The sequence below is a fragment of the Eucyclogobius newberryi genome, unplaced genomic scaffold, assembly GCF_026437365.1.
Source record: "Eucyclogobius newberryi isolate DKJ021-1_F unplaced genomic scaffold, fEucNew1.0.hap1 SCAF_3, whole genome shotgun sequence".
In the NCBI taxonomy this organism is placed as follows: Eukaryota; Metazoa; Chordata; class Actinopteri; order Gobiiformes; family Gobiidae; genus Eucyclogobius; species Eucyclogobius newberryi.
In genome coordinates, this window is record NW_027315945.1 from 6737595 (window position 1) to 6756604 (window position 19010).

At 41.0% G+C, this 19010-nt stretch overlaps 1 protein-coding gene and 1 long non-coding RNA gene across 2 annotated transcripts in view; both read left to right on the forward strand.

Moving 5' to 3' along the window:
• The window catches only part of LOC140373589 (uncharacterized), a 528683-nt gene that overhangs the window by 231452 nt on the left and 278221 nt on the right, over positions 1-19010 (forward strand). The gene's annotated exons all lie outside the window — the stretch shown is intronic.
• On the forward strand, positions 2614-17701 carry ankmy2a (ankyrin repeat and MYND domain containing 2a). Its single transcript, XM_072460162.1, has 10 exons — positions 2614-2797; positions 3465-3529; positions 5909-6047; positions 6144-6242; positions 10124-10284; positions 14083-14297; positions 14813-14948; positions 16212-16340; positions 16722-16851; positions 17471-17701. The coding sequence occupies exons 1-10, from the start codon at positions 2731-2733 to the stop codon at positions 17596-17598; spliced, it is 1269 nt and encodes a 422-aa protein (XP_072316263.1). The 5' UTR covers positions 2614-2730; the 3' UTR covers positions 17599-17701.

The window sequence follows — 19010 nt, forward strand, 5'->3', positions numbered from 1 at the left end:
ATCTGTTCCTCTTCACTTCTCTGCCCCGGACCATCAGCTCCCCACTTCGCCTGGACTCACCCATCCCCCCAGCACACAGTCCTCCTGTCAACCACTGACTGTCAAAGCAGCATAGGTGAGGAGAGAGCTGAAGAGGATTAAAATGAGGAAAGCAGCAAGAATTGACGGCATCAGCCCCAGGCTCCTTAAGTCCCGCGCAGATGAACTGTGTGGAGTTATGGAGCATGTCTTCAACATGAGGCTGAGGGTGGTACCACAGGTCTGGAAGACCAGCTTCAGGCCGGTGGCTCTCACGTACCATCTGATGAAGACACTGGAGCGGCTGGTCCTGGACCACCTCCGCTCCACCGTGAGCCCAGCCATGGACCCGCTGCAGTTTGCATACCGGCCTGGCATCGGAGTGGAGGACGCCGTCATCTCCAAGCTGCACCGCTCTCTTTCTCACTTGGAGAAGCCTGGTAGCGCTGTGAGGATTCTGTTCTTTGATCTATTCAGCGCCTTCAACACTATCCAGCTTCTGCTCCTGAGGGACAAGCTGGAGATGGCTGGTGTGGGGTATGACCTGGCAGAGTGGATCCTGGACTACCTCACAGACCAACCCCAGTTTGTGAGAGCCCGGGACTGTGTGACTGACACCCGGACCTGCAGTGTGTGGGCGCCCCAGGGCACCGTCCTCGCGGCCTTTCTCTTCACCCATTACACTGCAGACCTCAGGCACGACACGGACAGCTGTGTCCTGCAGAAGTTCTCTTGACAACTCTAGCATCATTGGACTCATCACGGACGATGATAATGCGTAGTACAGGGGACTGGCGCAGGACTTTGTTGACTGGTGGAATCACCTCCTCATCAAGGAGGAAGACCAAGGAGATGGTAGTGGACTTCCGCAGAGGCCACTCTGCCCCCTCACCAGTGAACTTCTCCGCCCATCCTTTGGGAAGCAGTCTTGAGAGGACAATTATAGCCATAGCCTCCGAAAAAAAGAAACAAAGGGAGAAAAAGCTAAATGATCTGCAAGACAAATTTAAATTGTTGAAAGAAGACCATGCCAGAAAGGGGTTTCCCCTTTAATTTTAAGAAATTAAAAATATAAGAGGAGAAATTAATTATCTGACTTCACAGAAAATGCTAGAAAATTTAAGAAAATGCTCTTTTTCAAACAAAGATATTATGAGAGTGGATCAAATGTTCTAAAGTACTATCTTGGAAACTTAGAAAACAACAAGCTGTAGGAAAGAAACAAAAAAAACGGGATTTGAATTTTCAGGGATCTCGTAATGGAAGTAACAAACAACACAATTAAATTGCCTCAGAGGGCCACTGCTGATATCCAAAAATGACCAAAAAAATGACCAAAAAAAAGAAAGCATTGGAAATCAAAATGTATGAGTGTGTAAGAATGGCGGTGTGTGAAGTGTTTCCCACTTGATGCTGCAGGAGAGAAGAATGGGGTGATTTTATTGGAATTTTATGAATATTGTTGGTGTTTGTGACGTTTAGGGGATGATGAAGTTTAGTGGTGGGAATAGTGAAAAGAGAACATAGCTTTGTCCGACCTTCCGAGGTGACTGATAGGATTTATTTAGACCATGTTTGTTACCATGTCTACCAGACTATGGCTGAGTCTATAAAATGAATAAATATTACTGTGATGTTATGGTGTCATATTGGGCCGCTCTGCCTTCAACTCCGCCCCTGCTACACAGTTCATGAACAAGTTTTGGATCTTTTTCACTAAGTGGATCACTTAAGTAAAAGTAATCATACAGAAATGACAGCTGCAATTTGATTATTCTAATAAAGTATGTAACTCACTGGCGTGACCACAGTGCGCACGTCTGATGTTGCTCACAGTGGTCTGAGGGACCGCTCAGGATGTTTGTGTTTAGAGGGAACATTTCCTGTGTGGTACAGGACTAGTTTGTGTGTCAAGAACTGCTCTGTCCTTCTTGGATTTTGCGGCGTTTCCAAAGCAAGAGAATATATTCACAAATGCATTAAATAAAATAAACTGTGTCCCTCCACAAAAGGAAAATGTAGGACACATTTTAAATAAATGTTAAATGTAAGAGAAAACATTTTGCTGTTCATATTATGCTAGAAACACAGTTGCATCAATAATACACACAACTAAAATATATTTTATTGCCATTTATAACAAATAAAATATGGAGTGGTTCACTCCATATGTGGGTGTGGTAGTACTAAAACATAGCACTAGTTGTCCCCCTCGAGAAGTGTTTCGAACTGTATTTCAAGCCTCGAAACATTTGGTTCTAATGCTTTACTGTTTCATTGTTTTTCTGAAGTGATATTGTAAATAAACAACTGCGATATCCCCCTCCCTGAGAAAGCCTGTCGGAAATCAAAAGAAGAAAATCTCGTACCGACATTACAGGGGTGCGGTAGGCTACATGTACGCACCATGGTACGCACTCATAAAATGATGGGTTTTCAAACAACTTAAAGGAGGTGACATATTTTACGTTACCTTAACCTTAGATGTACTACGAGTGAAAATCAAATAATCTAAAACGCACATAAACGAGACGTATTCCCCGCTGTAAGCCGCCACACCCCCCTCTGTGACACCAGAATGGTTCAGTCCGGTGGAACTTCCTGGCGTCTTCACGCTTTTAGCTTTTGCTGCACACGCAAATCGAAATAATCCCTTAATAACTGTCTAGTGGCGCCTTTTTTCTTATTTAATACACACTTTTTGTCTGCAACATGTCAGTCCCCAGGAAAGGAGACATGTCCCCGAGTGAAAAGGAGTTGTTCGAGGTTATTACTGGAGGTAAACTAAGCCCCTTGTGCTAATGTTAATCCCTGAAGACAACACAGGGTTAGCTAGCACCTGTTAGCATCAGTGCCATGGATTTTGAATGGTCGTGGGTTTGTTTTATTGTTATTATACTCTTTAAATGCTAAATTCCAGAATGAAGGTAGAATGAAGTAAATCATAATACATTTCCAAGGAATAACTAACATCATCAGCCTTAAAATTGTATCTGAGCTTCACATAAAGTGACATCTGTGGTATAGCGCGTAAATCTGTAGATAACATTTGAAAAAAAATGTCCAGTTAAGCTTAAATGTATGATTTTTTTCCCTTCACAATGGTGACGGTGGCGTTTTAGTTTGTTTATTTAATAAACAAATAATGTAAACTACAATAGTAGTCAGGCTTTCATTTGACAAAATCACCTTTATTTTTGTCATATTGAATTCGTTATCCTTCCACTTCACTATTGCCTCCATTCTGAAATGTAGAATATTTTGTTAACTAACTTTTAAAAGGTCTATTAATGTGGGTTTTTTACTTTTGAATCATATGACTTGCTTAGTGACACATGATGTTAGCCCCTTTTTTGAATCATGTAAAATGGCTCACCAACTAACCAAACCAGGCATGAAAGCTTGGGTAAATACTGTGTCTCATCTAATTTATTTTGTGCTCCTAGGAAATGTCCAGGAGGCATCACGACTGCTGGGATGCAAAGATGTACGGGTCAACTGTCTGGATGAGGTAAATGAAAGCGTCTGCAAGTACATGATCCCTATTCCAGCCAATCTAATCGCATAAACTTTGAATGACAGAAATGCCCTGCTTCAATAGTTTGTAGATGAAGAGTCATGAAAGTCTAATGACCAAGGCGTTACACTTTGCTCAAGACTAATGCTGCAATTGATGACTATTTTACTAGTCAAAACAATTATATTATTGCAACCAAATGATTAGTAGTATTATTATTTTTATTTGGGGGGGATTTAGTATATTTTTGGTTTAATAATGCTTTTGTCTTTGTGTTTTAAGTGCGTGTAGTCCAGATAACTATTCCCATTATCAAAATACGACTGCAATTATATTTTACCGTCAACTAGTCAGGATTTGTTCGATTAATCTTTGCTGCCCTAGTCAAGACTCTAAAATGCTCATTCAAGCTGAAATTGATTCGGAAAAGGTTGTGGGTCCTTTGTATTTCCAGTTATTGTTATTATATTTTTCATGTTGCTATTTCAAACATTCATGTTTTACTCACCATTTTATTCATATGCTACATTTTCCTATTCAAAATAGTTTTTACCAAAAGGACATAATTTAGATGTTAATCTTGTTCATCTGTCAACTGTAAACACTATGTTAATGTTAACAGTTAATTTTGTGGGAGCCCATTGTGTGCCATCTCTGAGAGCTGAGCGCAGTTGTTGGCCCTTCACCTGAAGTGCTTCTGAAGTCCCCCCCCCATCTAAAACATAAGGCTAAAGTGCTTGACTTTCAGTCTCCATTGTGTTTACAGGATTATCTAACAGACTGTGTCCGAGGGCTGCAACAACTACTCAGATTAATCCTCATCATTGGGCTTTTAATTAGATATTGGAGATGTAAACAGTTCTTGTTTTGGGGATATAGTAATTATTTACCAGTATTGTAATATTTTGATGATGCTATGCTTCATCAAATGAGGTTGCATTGTTGCTTGGGTTTCAGTTTATTTCCATGTCAATGGCAAATACTGCCAAGACTGTAGAGGGCAGCACTGAGCCTCTAATCACACTTTCTGTCCTATTATTATTATTATTATTATTATCATTTTATTTATAAGAAGAGACAAGGAATTTGTTCATTTTGGAAACAATATGTGCCCTGTGTTATCAAAGTATCAATACTTTCACTGATTCAGTATCAATACTGAATCACTGCGCCCCCCCCCATTCTCCGCCGTGACTATAAATACGGTGGGCGCATAAATCCCGCACCCCCGATATGTAAGGGTACATGCCTGCCGACAAAAAAAAAGGGTCTGACAATGTAGTTACAATCACAATTTCATTTTTGCTCCAAACAAAACATTTCTTCATCCAGTCCTCACATAATTTAAAAACATTCTTACCCAATCAACTTTGTCCTTGTCTGGGTCAAAAGATTCATTGGTTTCCTGCCTTGGAGGAATGCTACAAGAATGGCAGTGATCTGTCAAATCATCTGGAAATGCATAGAAACGTATTACAAAAATCTGATGTTGTAAAACGAATAAGTACCTACCTGTGGCTTGGAGGATGGTCATAAAAATGTCCCCACGTAGGTTTTCTATTCCCTGCCGGTCAACTGGGTAAAGTAGTGCCTCCCCACACAGGAGTCTTTCTGCAATTGAAGAGTGAATGCATGTATACATTATAAAATCAGGATTTGCATCGTAAAAACGCTCAAAACGCGCCGCAAAAAAGCTGAGCACCCAAGATGCACAATCTACATAGATTTTGAATGTAAACTGGACGCTTTGACGCCGTGGACAATTACCTATAACGTTAATCTGAAGTGTTCTCATCCATGTCCTTTTATCCTTTGACTCCGTAAATGTCACCCAGTCCACCATACATCTGTTAATCCAGTTTTAGCGTTGTTTAAAAATAAAGTGAGGAAAAAGGCTTAAGTAGGGTCCTTCCATGTGTCAGATGTTACGCTACGTGTAATATAAGTGAAGCTGCTTATCCATATTTTTTATATTATAAGTAATAATGGAATGGTTTCAACTTGCAAATACACTGTGTTGAAAGTGGAATGCGCTGAACATTTTGAACACAGCGAGTCCCTTTACTCTGGGAATGAAACTGCTGGTGCCAGATGCGCTAGCTACATATGCTAGCTCGCAACCTTCGGCTCTGTAGTCATTGTGCTCGGAAGATCATGAGAATCGTATACAATTCTCCTCAAGTCCGTGGTCTGCGCTTTTTGTCTCACGTCTATGACTTGTTAAAGATTGTAATGTGTTCTGGCATTAGGAATTAAGACTCTTTCAGAATCATCGATCTCAAAACATCCCCAGTAAATAATAATTTGTCTATTCCTCCTTTAATCTTCCTCCTGCCGTAAAACAAAAATAACATTAGGCGTTTTTTTTCCTAGTACGGGATGACTCCTCTGATGCACGCTGCCTACAAAGGAAAAGCCGACATGTGCAAACTTCTGCTTCAACACGGAGCCGACGTGAACTGCAACCAGCACGAGCACGGCTACACTGCACTCATGTTCGCCGGCCTGTCAGGTACTGAAGTTTATCCACATCTACGGAATTGGAAAACCAGTTGTTGCCCGCGTAAATGTCTATCTTTTTCTCCCTTATTCTTTTCGTCGCCTCCAGGAAAGACCGATATAACGGCGATGATGCTGGACGCCGGAGCAGAAACAGATGTGGTCAACTCTGTGGGCAGGACAGCTGCACAAATGGCAGCTTTTGTAGGTAGGAATTAGATGTGATTATTGTTGATTATGTTAATGTTGATTCGGCTGAAGAGAAGTCTTTATATTATTTTGAGCCCCATGGTTTCCTTAGAAAGTTTGTGCAGTGAAAAATGCAGACATAATTTTAAAAGGTAATAACACCAGTGCGTTTTGAAATTACCTTTTTGACTAGCCTAATTGTGACAAGCAGACTATAAAAATCATTCTTATTTTGATCATAGTAATCATTAGCTGGACTAGGAACAGATGGATGGTGTGACAATACTGGAGTCCCCTTGCGTGTATAAAGTTCACAAGTTTTACAACAGGATATACGACATGGTTTAGATGCAATATAGACTTACACAGTGATTCCTGATGGATGATACAGCAGAGGAAAATAACATCCTGCACAGGGTTTTCCTCTTTCACTTTGTCCTGGGTTCTTTTCAGCAGCCCAACGTTTTTTCCTGTTAAATTTGGTGATCCATCCGACGTGACATTGGCATGTTTTTACAGAAAGGCTATTGGTCTTATGGCTAGAAATAGAACAATCATTATGCAAAGAACTAAATATAGCAGACATCCCATTTCTCACCAAATCAATAAAACGACACACATGCTTTAATGCTATAACCATAGCCTCAACTCTGACAACTTGGTGGAAATTTCACCAAGTAACAAATTCAAACCTTGCTCCATCTAACTTTGGAACAACCCTGACATCTTTAGCAATAAAAAACACTTAACTTCCCCACATGGTCTGAAAAGGGTATTACACACATTAAACATATTTTTTAAAACAACATATTAACAACATTTCTACACTTGGTCCAGGAGTTTGGCATTAGGAGCAATCATTTTTTAAAATACCTTCAAATCAGATCATCAGTTATGGAAAAAATTAACGCCAGACCAACAAATTTAGAACTCCCGCCTGCAATATCAGACTTGATTAATATCTCTTCTTCAAAGAAACTACTCTCCAAAATATACAAAATAATTTCAAAGCCATCTCAGACCATATGCCTACCAACAATAAAATGGGAAAATTATCTTTCAATTACTACTGATGTCAACTTCTCGACCCAAATGTGTAAAAATATCTATCCTAGGCGGGAGGTTGTTTTCGCGAGCCCGCCAACGTCAAAAACGGAGATTCTAAAAAAAAAATTATATATATATTTTTCCTGTTTTAGCGGATTTACCGATGTTTTTTAGGCCAAAACCTCAATAAAAATAAAAATGTATTCTGCACCAGCATCTCCGACCTCCGACCATTTCTGCACGACCCCAAGTTCGTCCAAACGTAAGAGCTTTAAACCTCTCGCGTCTCACGGCTTCCTAGATCCATGAGATTTTAAAGGCGCAATGGGCGATTTTTTGGCGATTTGAGAACGCAGGCGGAAGTGCACATGCGCACTCCCCCGTGCGGACTGATACAACACACACATGCGTTTGTTTATTAGCGCGACGGATCGCATCACATCTCTCGTCTTCCGTAGATTTCCGTCTTCTTCTGAGTCAGCTCGAACAGTCTTTCTCCGTCTTCATTTTGCCCCGTACACTGAGGGAACTATATTATGATGGATCAATGCGCTTAGACACGCGGGGGACGAGCCAGACGAGGCAGCAGGTGAGCGGTAGGTGTGTTTTATGATTGATGCGTGGCAGGACTAATCGGCAGTCCACGCCACGAGGAAATAAGACTCAGATTTGTGCCAAAAAAAACGTCTATTCAACCTTTAACATGAAGGATGGGATGGGCGTGGCTTTGGCTTTGGCTTTGGCTCGCACCCCCCATTCATTGAACTCATGTTTGAACGAGGAAATGAAGAATACGCGTCTTGACCGATTATATCAGAATCATTTTGTCGTTGCCATTTAAGTAGCACAAGTCCTACTCATGTGGACATGTCCAGCTCGTCTGTGCAGTCACACGTTCTCTTCTGATCGCATTGTAAGGACGCTACTTGTCCCGATGATCTGAGCTGCGTGTCACGACTCTAGCGTAGGAAAAATTACTGCGCCGTTGGATCAAATCACTGTGGCCAAATTTAAGCTCAAGACTCAGTAAAGTTTATCAAACCGACTTGTTTGGTCATGGGATGATTCATTTTCTGAGAAGCTGTCAGTCTGGGACTACTTTCTGTCTGATCACTGTGAGTTCCACCTTCCATTAAACAGTTAGTTTATGACATTTAGTTATTTTCAATGTCTTGCATTGATAACTATAATTATGTAGATAATGTAGATAGGTGGGAGTAGGGCCTATATTCTAAGAATCCAAGAAAATTATTTGGAATAAAATTTCATTTTTAAATTCAACTCTAACTTTTGGATGGTAGAAATGTGATTTGCTAATGGGAAAATAACATTTTGTTTTTATTCCATAACTTACAATTAATACAATACAAAACACTTCACAGAACACATTACACGGGTAACAGATTAGCTAAAATGGCGTTCACATCAGATATTTGCACACATTGCACTCTGCCTGGGGATCTAACAATAAACTTCAAAACACTCCTCACAGCTCTAACCATCGCCAAGAAAACTATCTTCATGAACTGGAAAACCCACAATAACATAAACATTAACCACTGGAAAAATCTTCTCACCGACTTCATTACAATGGAATATACATCTCACCCCTATAATCACTCTGAAACCGACCTCCCCCACCCAATGCTCTCTGACCTTTTACAACTCGGATCCCCTTCTCTTCATCCTCCATATTCCACTCTTCACACATTTCAATCATCCACCAACTTTATGTATTTGTCTGTGAGCCAACTCCTACACAACCACACCACCACCACTCTACCATTCAAACACTTTATTAACGCATACATGTATTTCTGTTGCTGTTATTAGTACTATTATCATTAATATCACCTTTTGCTTTATCATTGCTATCACTATCATTGTCACAACTGTTCTCCTGAAAATACTAACACCCTGCATAATTTCTTGTCTTTTAATGCGCCACAGTGTAGTAAGGGAAATATACATACACCAAAACAAACTCAGGCTGGCAGGACCAACGAGAGGTGGCTTCTTTAGGACTGTGTGTGCGTGTGTGTGCGTGATAAAAATATGACATCTACATGTACGACAACATATGGTAGCATGGTGAGAATGGTAATAATTTTATTGTGAAGCACTTTGATCACAAAGTGTTGTTAAGTGCTCTATAAATAAAGGTTTATTGATTGATAATATAAAAAATTTTTACTCTGTTTTTCAAACAAACACACGCGTACATCTACGCATACACCCAAACATGTACATGCAAACGCACACTCTCTCACAAACATACACACGCACACAATCACACAGCTCTGAAGATTATGGACTGCTGTCCTTCTATTTGTCTAATGTCTGTGTTGTCTGTCTTTTGCATTTTTTTGGTTCTTGTTGTCCAACTATTGTTGCTGTTTTGTATCTGTAAATAAAAAAATAAAGGCTAGTTGGGAAAAGCTTAACAGAGAATAAGAGGGTTCAAAAAGGTCAAAGTGCGCTATCTCTTAGCAAAATGTGGGCATTACAGGCGAAAGGTTAAATGAACGGCCTTCCGCTGTGTCGTGAGTTTGAATCCCTTCTCTCTCATCCCCCCTTCATACTTTCGTCTCCTGTCTAATAAAGCCTAAGGGCCAAAAAATGATGGCCCGAGGGTCGTAGTTTGCCCATGTCTGCTCTAAACCTTTACGAAAAAAAACTTTTGTACCATTATGTCAAAAATAATAAAAAATTTCAGATTTTCCTAAAATGATATCAATTCTAGAAGCCCTCAGTTGCCATATTTCAACCTCTATTTGCTTGCATGTATTTAAAAAGTCTCATGGTGCAATAGAAATGATAATTTACTTCTATTATCCTGTGTTCTGTCGTCAGGTCAGCATGACTGTGTCACGGTGATCAACAACTTCTTCTCCAGGGCCAGACTGGACTATTACACCAGACCCCAGGGGCTGGAGAAGGAGCCCAAACTGCCCCATAAACTGGCCGGTCCACTGCACAAGGTCATCATGAGCACCAACCTCAACCCGGTCAAGGTAAACACTCCAGGATCCTCGCGAGGTCTTAAACTGGGTATTGGCAATTTAAGGTCTTAATTTGACAAAAAATTGGGATTAGGTCTTAAATGTGAAGACCTTGCTGTCCGCACAGAGTTAATTTAAATTGAATAAAGAGTGTTTGTTTGTGTGAGATATTCCAGTTGGTGTGAAGGCCAGTCGCGCAAATAATCTACAGCGCGCACGGCAGCAGTGTTTTTAGAGCAGTGGACATGCAGTTAGCCACAGATAGCAGCGTATTTGTGGCCCCGCAGCTTGAGATTTAAAGCAGCTCAGAGAACAGAGACAAAATCTTCCGCATGCGCACTTCCGCCTGAGTTCACAAATCGCCGAAAAATCATCCATTGTGCCTTTAATGTAAGAAAGGGAAAAAAAGGGCAGTATAATACAAAAAACATTTTAATTTACTTTTTTTTTTTTTAAATGAGCCTGATGTTGACAAATGTTGCTACAACTGACTTTCCACCCAGAGACAGCAGAGGGCGATGACGGACACTTCACAGGCCCGGAAAATACATATTTTTAACCATCACTGGGTTAGTGGAGGGTTAATAAGGTAAAAATTGTTCTCGATGAACAGGATTTTTACTCGGCTTGGCATAAGTGGAGGCAGCTGTAACTAATGAACGTGGAGTGTTTAACCTGTTACCATCCACCTGCGCGCCGGCGCACATTTTCCATATCTCAAATATTCTGTAACATCATCACTTTTATTTCCGTGGTCAATACCAGCAAGCTATACATCATTTTAAAGCTAATTTTCTCAACAAAACGAATAAATGCACCACTTCCGACGCACATGGTTTGTTGTTGACATCCACATAGCGCTAGCATGCCGTCACGTAGCAGACTTTGATTGACATATTATTCTAGCCAATAAGAATAGCTTTAGAATGCGGGGCGGGACTTGGGGGTCCCACACACAATCCTCTGTATTCACGTGCGTACGGCTGTAAAGAGCCTAGATTTTTCGGCAGGAGGGACTAGATTTTACGCATCACATTTTCTGATTTTATTAACCTTTTGGACGCGCATTTTGTTATGTATTATACCAATACAAAAATAAAATCACGTCTTTATGGGAAATTCATGGGTAAACTCATATTTACACATTTTCACATACATTGTTTTTAGCAGTTATAATGGGTATTAGTGGCCAACAAAACATCAAAATGTATGTTTTATGATCATAGAGGAGCTAAAATTGTAATAAAACAATTTGGCACATATTTGGATCACTTGTTCCGAATATACTTTTTGATACAAAAAGGTCAACAGCACCAAAATGCCTGTTCCCAGAGATCTGAAACTTTACACAGTTGTTGTCAACAAGATAAACATCATGTACAGTGAACAGCATTTGCACACAATGAAGTATGTCATGCTCAGGACCAATACAAATTGACAATATTCAGGCGAGACTTAAAAAAGGATGTTTTGTTTATGTTTGGGCTTCTGTAGTGTAAGTTCTGAAGCCCTGACAGTGTTCATGTGCACATCTGCAGAAACTAGAAGGCCTAAGCTTTCTAATGATGCATCACACTTGCATGTGGAACATAAGATCCTCTTATAATAAGCAATGCCATTTGGGTATGTCCAACCATTGTGCACAGGGTGAAATAGGTGGATGGTATCATGTTAAAGACTGAAAAAATAAGCCACAGTACTGCGCAATTATGCAACTCAAACAAATGGGGCTAAATGTGCGCCTTTGTTGCAAAATGTGTCATGTCTGTGCGCTCTGCCCCGTCTCATTGAAAGCACCAGATTTCCTGGTCAGAGCTGATGAGCACAGTTAGGAACGTGAACATGTGACATGTGCTTACACATAAAACACTGCGCTCAGGCTTCACCCCTCAAGACATACACCTCCCCATGGAGGCTCCCAGGAGGCATCCGGAACAGTTGCCCAAGCCACCTCTGCTGGCTCCTCTCCACGTGGAGGAGCAGCGACTCCACTCTAAGCTCCTCCCATGTGACTGAGCTCCTCACCCTATCTCTAAGGGAGTGCTCAGCCACCCGGCGAAGGAAACTCATTTTGACCGCTTGTAACCGCAATCTTGTCTTTTCAGTCATTACCCAAAGGTCATGACCATAGGTGAGGATAGGAACGTAGATTGACCGGTAAACAGTCCGATGCAACGACCGCATCACTGCAGACGCTGCACCGACTCGCCTGTCAATCACCCGTTTCATCCTTTCCGACCTTCAAGACCTCGAGATTCTTGAACTCCTCCACTTGGGGCAAGGACTCCCCACCCACCCGGAGAGGGCAAGCCACCTTTTTCCGGTTGAGAACCATGCCCTCGGATTTAGAGGTGCTAATCCTTATCGGCTGCAAACCCTCCATTGAATGAGTAAATTATTGTAATTGTCAAAATACCAGCAAAGGTAAATTAATGAATTTAAATTTGAGGATTCAACTTTTCCAACAGTTTCTCTTCCTGAGGCTCTGGTTCAATCCTGTGCGAGTCCTGGTTTAAACTTTAGCCCTGCATGAGCTAGCCCTGGTTCTAGTTCAGGGTTGATCCTGGTCTGATAGTGGTCCTGTCCCATACTGACTGCTCCCCTGCTCTCTGTGACAGCCTACTCCTCACATTCTCAAAGGTGTTGAGCAATATTTGTCTCCTTTTAGCTTGTCTTTAACTTAAAACATTGCTGATCTAAACACAAAAGATCCAGCACATGTGTCTCTTTCGGTTTGGCGTTTTTAGCAGCTTGTAACCAGTGTTGGGGAGCATTCCTTTAAAAGTAACTTATGTTACCTCGATACTGCCATTGGAAATTAATGTTACATTTTTCTGCTACTTTGTTATTAAAGTAAAGTCCTTTACCAATAATTAACAAAATGTCCCCATGTGTGGACAATAAAGGAATATCTTATCTTATTGTGTATCAGCAATCACAATGACGTCACGTCCAGCTGCGCCAGCAGAAAACACAACTACCGCAAACAGAGCAATGCTACCAGTGGAGCTAATCCAGTTAAATCATCAGATTTGAGGTCACTATCCAGTGTTCTCGCTGAGAGGTTTTGGCATGGCGGGCCGCCACGCTCCGGCTGGTCACCCCCATGCTCAAAAGAATACCGCCAGGTATAAGATAACCGTGCTAAGCGAAAAGCACCACGGCGCCCGCACGGGGATCTTGAAGTTCTACGGCGGATCTTAAAGTACTACTCATGATCTTCCGATCTTAAGATCACCGTGCGAGCGAGCGCCGTTGTATGTTTTGCTCGCGCCGTAGTATGTTTTGCTCGCGCCGTAGTACTTTTTAAAATAGTTTTTGCAAGCGCCCGCACGGTTTGTCCCACCGCCATCCTTCAACCTCAGCCCAGCGAGAACACTGCTATCTTCCTGATTGTGGCTGTGGGCAAAGACATGGAGGCTTGAGTAAAGGTTTTAGAAAGTTTCAGGGAAGTTTTAACACTCAAATTCACTTCAGTGTCCGTGGAATAAGAGAAGCCACAGCCTCACATTAACCTCTTTCTATAGGACAGTCAATAATGCCCCTAAAACGGAACTATTAAAACACTTTTCATCAAAAACACTAAATATACTGTTTCCTGTGTAAATTTGATATAATTCTTGTCAGTCATAAAACTTTTTCTCTCACCACATGTTTTGAAGTTTATAGTCCAGATAACAGTTTACAATGATCTCAAAAATATATTAGTTGTGATGAATCGATTCACTTGTTTCAGCTCTACTTAAAATGAAATACTGACCATTTTCAAGCTTGACTTTAATATTGTGAGTGTCCCATCTTCTTTTTCAGATGGTGCTGCTGGTGAAGGAGAACCCGCTACTAGCGGAGGCCGAGGCTCTGGACAAGTGTCGGCGTGTGATGGAACTGATCTGCGAGAAGTGCATTAAGCAGCAAGACATGAACGAGGTGCTGGCCATGAAGATGCACTACATCAGCTGCGTGCTCCACAAGTGCGCCTCCTTCCTGCGGGACCGGGACGACAAGCTGGACGGGCTCATCAAGTGGTGGGTGCACCTCACTGTTGTAAGCGTGGCGGGTTTACGGAGATGAACAGCACGCCAAGGTCGCTTTTCATTAACCTAAACTCAGACAGAGCCGTGACATCATTTGTTTTATTTCATTGGGTAAAAAATCTGATGACTCAATACTTGGAACATGCACAAGAGAAATCTGACCAATTACTGTTGTATTTAGAAAATGGAGCGTAATACATTTTAAAATCACTTCAATCTTTCATCTTTTGGCTTTAACATAGCTTATTTAAATAGTACTAATTTTGTGCCGCTCCTCTTGTTATGAGTTTCTGCTGAATTTGCCTAATGTCATTCCCTGCCTCATCTCCATTTCACATTAGACTGACCTGTCCAATGAAACCCACTAACTTTAAAAAATATTGTGCTTTTAGCTTTAGATTGAGGCTACTGATTACACATTCTAATCCCTCATATTCACTACGGACAAAATGATTTTTGTGATCTGTTCACATGATGTGTTCACACATTTGGTTTGTCCCCTGCAGTTTGCTGAAGGGCAGAGACTCAGACGGATTCCCCATTTTCCAGGAGAAGTTCCTCAGAGAGTGCATTCGAAAGTTCCCTTTCTGCGACGCCACTCTGCTGCAGCAGCTGGTCCGCAGCATCGCCCCTGTGGAGATCGTAAGGCATTACACTCGGAGCGGAGAGTTGGGTCTGTTCAAACGTAAGATGCCATTAGGGCTGGGCGTTATGGGAAAACATTGTATTTTCAATTTATTTCACTCTTACTGTGGACTTCAGAGACAAAACCAAACCAATGCAAACTGAGCAACTTTAGGTTCTGGTCTTTCTTGACCCTGTCGACCCGAGTGAAATGTTTTTTTCTTGTATTAAATAGGTTCAAACAAACGCATTCGCCCCAGTTTAGAGGTGAAGAGGAGAGTAGTCTTGATTGATTAATGCAATATTGAAGATGTATACCATAATTCTGATGAATGAATGTATAAATGAGATTCAAATGTATGAAATGCATGTACATGTAGTGTGAATATCAAAACCTTTGACTAAGATCTTTATTCAATTAATTCTCCGAAATAAGCAAGTTCCTGATCCAGGGGATTTAGTTAAAGTGTATCACATGACTTTGTGCTCACAGCTGATTGGGCCGTATAGTTTTTTGTAAAAACTCTAGATCTGAGCCTGGTCCAGAGCACGAGCCGCATGGGCCTGTTACTATGGTGATTCACGCTGAACCAAAGCAAATCTCTTAACTCTGAGTTTGCTCCTACTAAACCTGAACTTAGCCCAAACTCTAACTAAACCTGAACTCAGCCCAAACTCACACTAAGCAGAGGCAGGGAGGTGTGTGGAGGTTTGGTCTTAATAGAAATGAAGGGTCTAAGATACAACAAGGGCTGAAAGATGTCAATTGATTAATCTTAACTAATTGATAATTGAGATAATCAAGTAAGTAAATGATTATTGTCTGCACTATAGACTTCAAACCATGTGCTGAGAAAGAGGTTTCAAGAAAAGTTTCATTACCGGTACTTGGAATGACCATAGTTTTGTGTTTTCAATGAATGTCCTTAAATAGCGTCACTTAATCTTAAACTGGCTCAGATTTGGTAAAGATCTCATAATCACTTACCTTTTGCAGTCCAAACATTTCATCGGTGGTGGTTAGTTACAGCCCTAGATACAACCTCCCCTCAGTGTGCAGCAGCCTGATGAGACCTCGTCAGAAATGAAACCAATCAGTTCCTAATGAGGCATTGACAGCTTTGAAAGAGAGGTGGCCAGACCTCAACAGGCTTTAATGACCTAAGCTTATTCAGGCAAAGTGGTAAACGACAATTATAAACCCATTTGGGAAACGCTGTAAATTCATCTTAACCTCGTCTATATTCACAGCTAATGACTTTCTTACTGTGCTGATTTTAGGGAAATGACCCCACGGCGCTGTCGGTGCTGACCCAGGCCATCACGGGACAGGTGGGCTTCATGGACACAGAGTTCTGCACCTCGTGTGGAGAGAAGGGAGCCGAGAAGAGGTGTTCCATCTGTAAAATGGTAAGTCACTCTTCACAGCAAAACAGCAATGGGAATCTATCTCTGAGAAATCAAACCTCACTTTGATTTTGTTAAAGTTAATGATAATGCTTTAATTTTTTTGTACATATAATTTGAATTTAGTTTTGTTTATTTTTTAAGATCTTGCAAATATTTGAATGGAAATGGAACTAAATTTGAAAACTAACTTTTTATATATATATAAAGTTTGAGTCTTTCCTTTTTTTTGTTAAAGGTATTTTCCAGTTTTTGCCAATGAATGCTTTTATATAAGTGAAAAAATGTACTTCAAATGAAAACGAACTGAATATTTTGAAACAACTTTGTTACATGTGGGCAAGACCAAAATGATTGATTCAATTGTGTACACAATGTCCTCAGGTGATCTACTGTAACCAGACGTGTCAGAAGCTGCACTGGTTCACTCATAAGAAAGTGTGTAAACGGCTCCAGGAGCAGAGGGAGACGCACGAGGCAGAGGCGGCCAAACTCAGGCAGCAGCAGAACAACGGTAACATCTATGGAACTAAAAACCACCACATGCATTTGGTATGAAGGCGCCTCAGAGCACCACATCGCACTCATTTTAAAGGGGCACTATGTAACCTATCTGATGGTATTCCTGCATTTGTTCAATTCCACATATTTTTATTGCTCTAAAATACCTTGAAAAACAAGCGTTCTTACTGAGAGCGCCTCGCCTTTTCACAGATCTGAACTGTAACTATAATAATGAAGCCACGTTGGGAAATATTCTAGATAGTTCTGTGGATACAAGACCGCCACAAGATAAAGTTACATACTGTATTAAATATGTTTGTAACCGTCTTTTTTTTATCAAGTTTTACACTATTGAATTGATCAGAATTGTATATTTTACAGTTATTTGGACAAGCTCTGAAACTTGTAATATATTTTAAAGGTCAACTCTGTTCTGAGTTTTCTGTCTGTGATGTGGGGCCAAAAACCTTTTCTATTGTTTTTAAGTCAAACAACGATCTGCAAACTTGTTCTGTGAATTTCTTCCATCTAATCACGATTGGTACAACTGCATGCTGAGACCCGGATGTGAGAGGCCAACTCGATATGTGTTCAAATGTTTCTTAAACTGTGTGGAATTCTCATTTCAGAAAACGCCAATGCGGTTGAGGAGGCCACAGAGTCTATGGAGGATCTGTCTGTGAAAACGGAAGGAACAGAAGAATCAGCAGCTGAAAATGTGAACTCAAATGTGCCCATCGCTGCTGCGGACAACTGAACATCCATCATCAACACAAACAATAGCATCATGGAGTCCAAACTATATTTATTTACTTCTGAGACAGTGGAAACCGAGGATGTACCACTGAGACTTGTCATTTATATTTGATATTTTATTATTTATTATTATTACGATGTTATGAATGCATAGGCTACTGCACTGCAAAAATGTATTTATATGAGAGTTATTCCGACTTTCATTAAGAATATTATTTTTGATTTGAGCAGAGACCGCAAAGGTTGGACATAGCAAGGCTTTAATTAACCTCACTTCAGAGAACACTAGTGTGATGAAGCCGGTTAGCTTCTTAGTCGATTTCACACATCGGTATGCTCTGTGGAGCGGCCCCTGCGCACACTACTTTTAGTTCTGTTTTCTCCACTTTTGGGCTGGTTGTGTTCACATGTCTCGTACTTCATTCTCGCCGAACACTGCACCATGTGCCCCGCGAGACGTGATCAGCTGACCAACACACTTATTTCCATGTCAGCGGTCTTCAAGTGAACTGAGCCGTGGGGATGCGCAGGGACCCCCCAGTGCTGTACGTGCTGGTCTTTTGTAAATGCACTGTGAGGTTGATGCACGGTGGTGGTGACGCAGACAAAGCCGTGTGAGTGAGGTCGTCTGCTCCTGAGACTTCCTATTTTCAGACTGACCTTAGTGTGTATGCACTCCCAGGGAAACCAAACAACCAAATAAACTAACAAAAATAGATTTCTGTAAATGTAAAATACGAAATGGCCTCCATCTGCACATACAGTGGCAGTTAATAGATGGTCACCAGTTTGGGAAATGCATTGGCTTTGGATAATATTCGGTGCATTAGGCACTGGAAATCAAATATTTTGGGTCTTGACAAAGCGAGTGCTGTGACGATAAACAGGAAACGGCTGTTGCTAATGGGCTTTGCTAGTTTTGTATCGCTAAAGCCTGTGGGCTGACCTGATCTGCTCCAAACGGAACCAGTGGAAATGTGGCTATATTTTGCATTATTTGTATTCTTGGCCCTTAAACACGACTCTGGGCTCTGATTGGCTTTAGTTGCTGGGTTCCGGGCCTTAGGCATCTAGGAACAGCCAGTTGCTGAGCCAAAGCTACAGATTAAAAAGCTGCTTTTAAGAAAACTGACAAAAAAACAAATTAGCAATGCCCTACCCAGTTATTTGAATAGATCCATTGATAGAAAACTATGTCACGAATCAGATTCAGAATAAATGTGCATAAGAGCACCCCCCTCCGGTGAACACTGCACCTTTGAGCGCTCACAATAGGATTGCAAACAATAACATCTCTGACAACTGAAGCTTTTGTGCACCAAAAAAAAAAGAACATTCTAAAGTTAAGATATACAAGTTTTGCAGTGTACTAATTCTGCCTGAGGAATTGTAGCTAAGTATGTGGAAATGGCC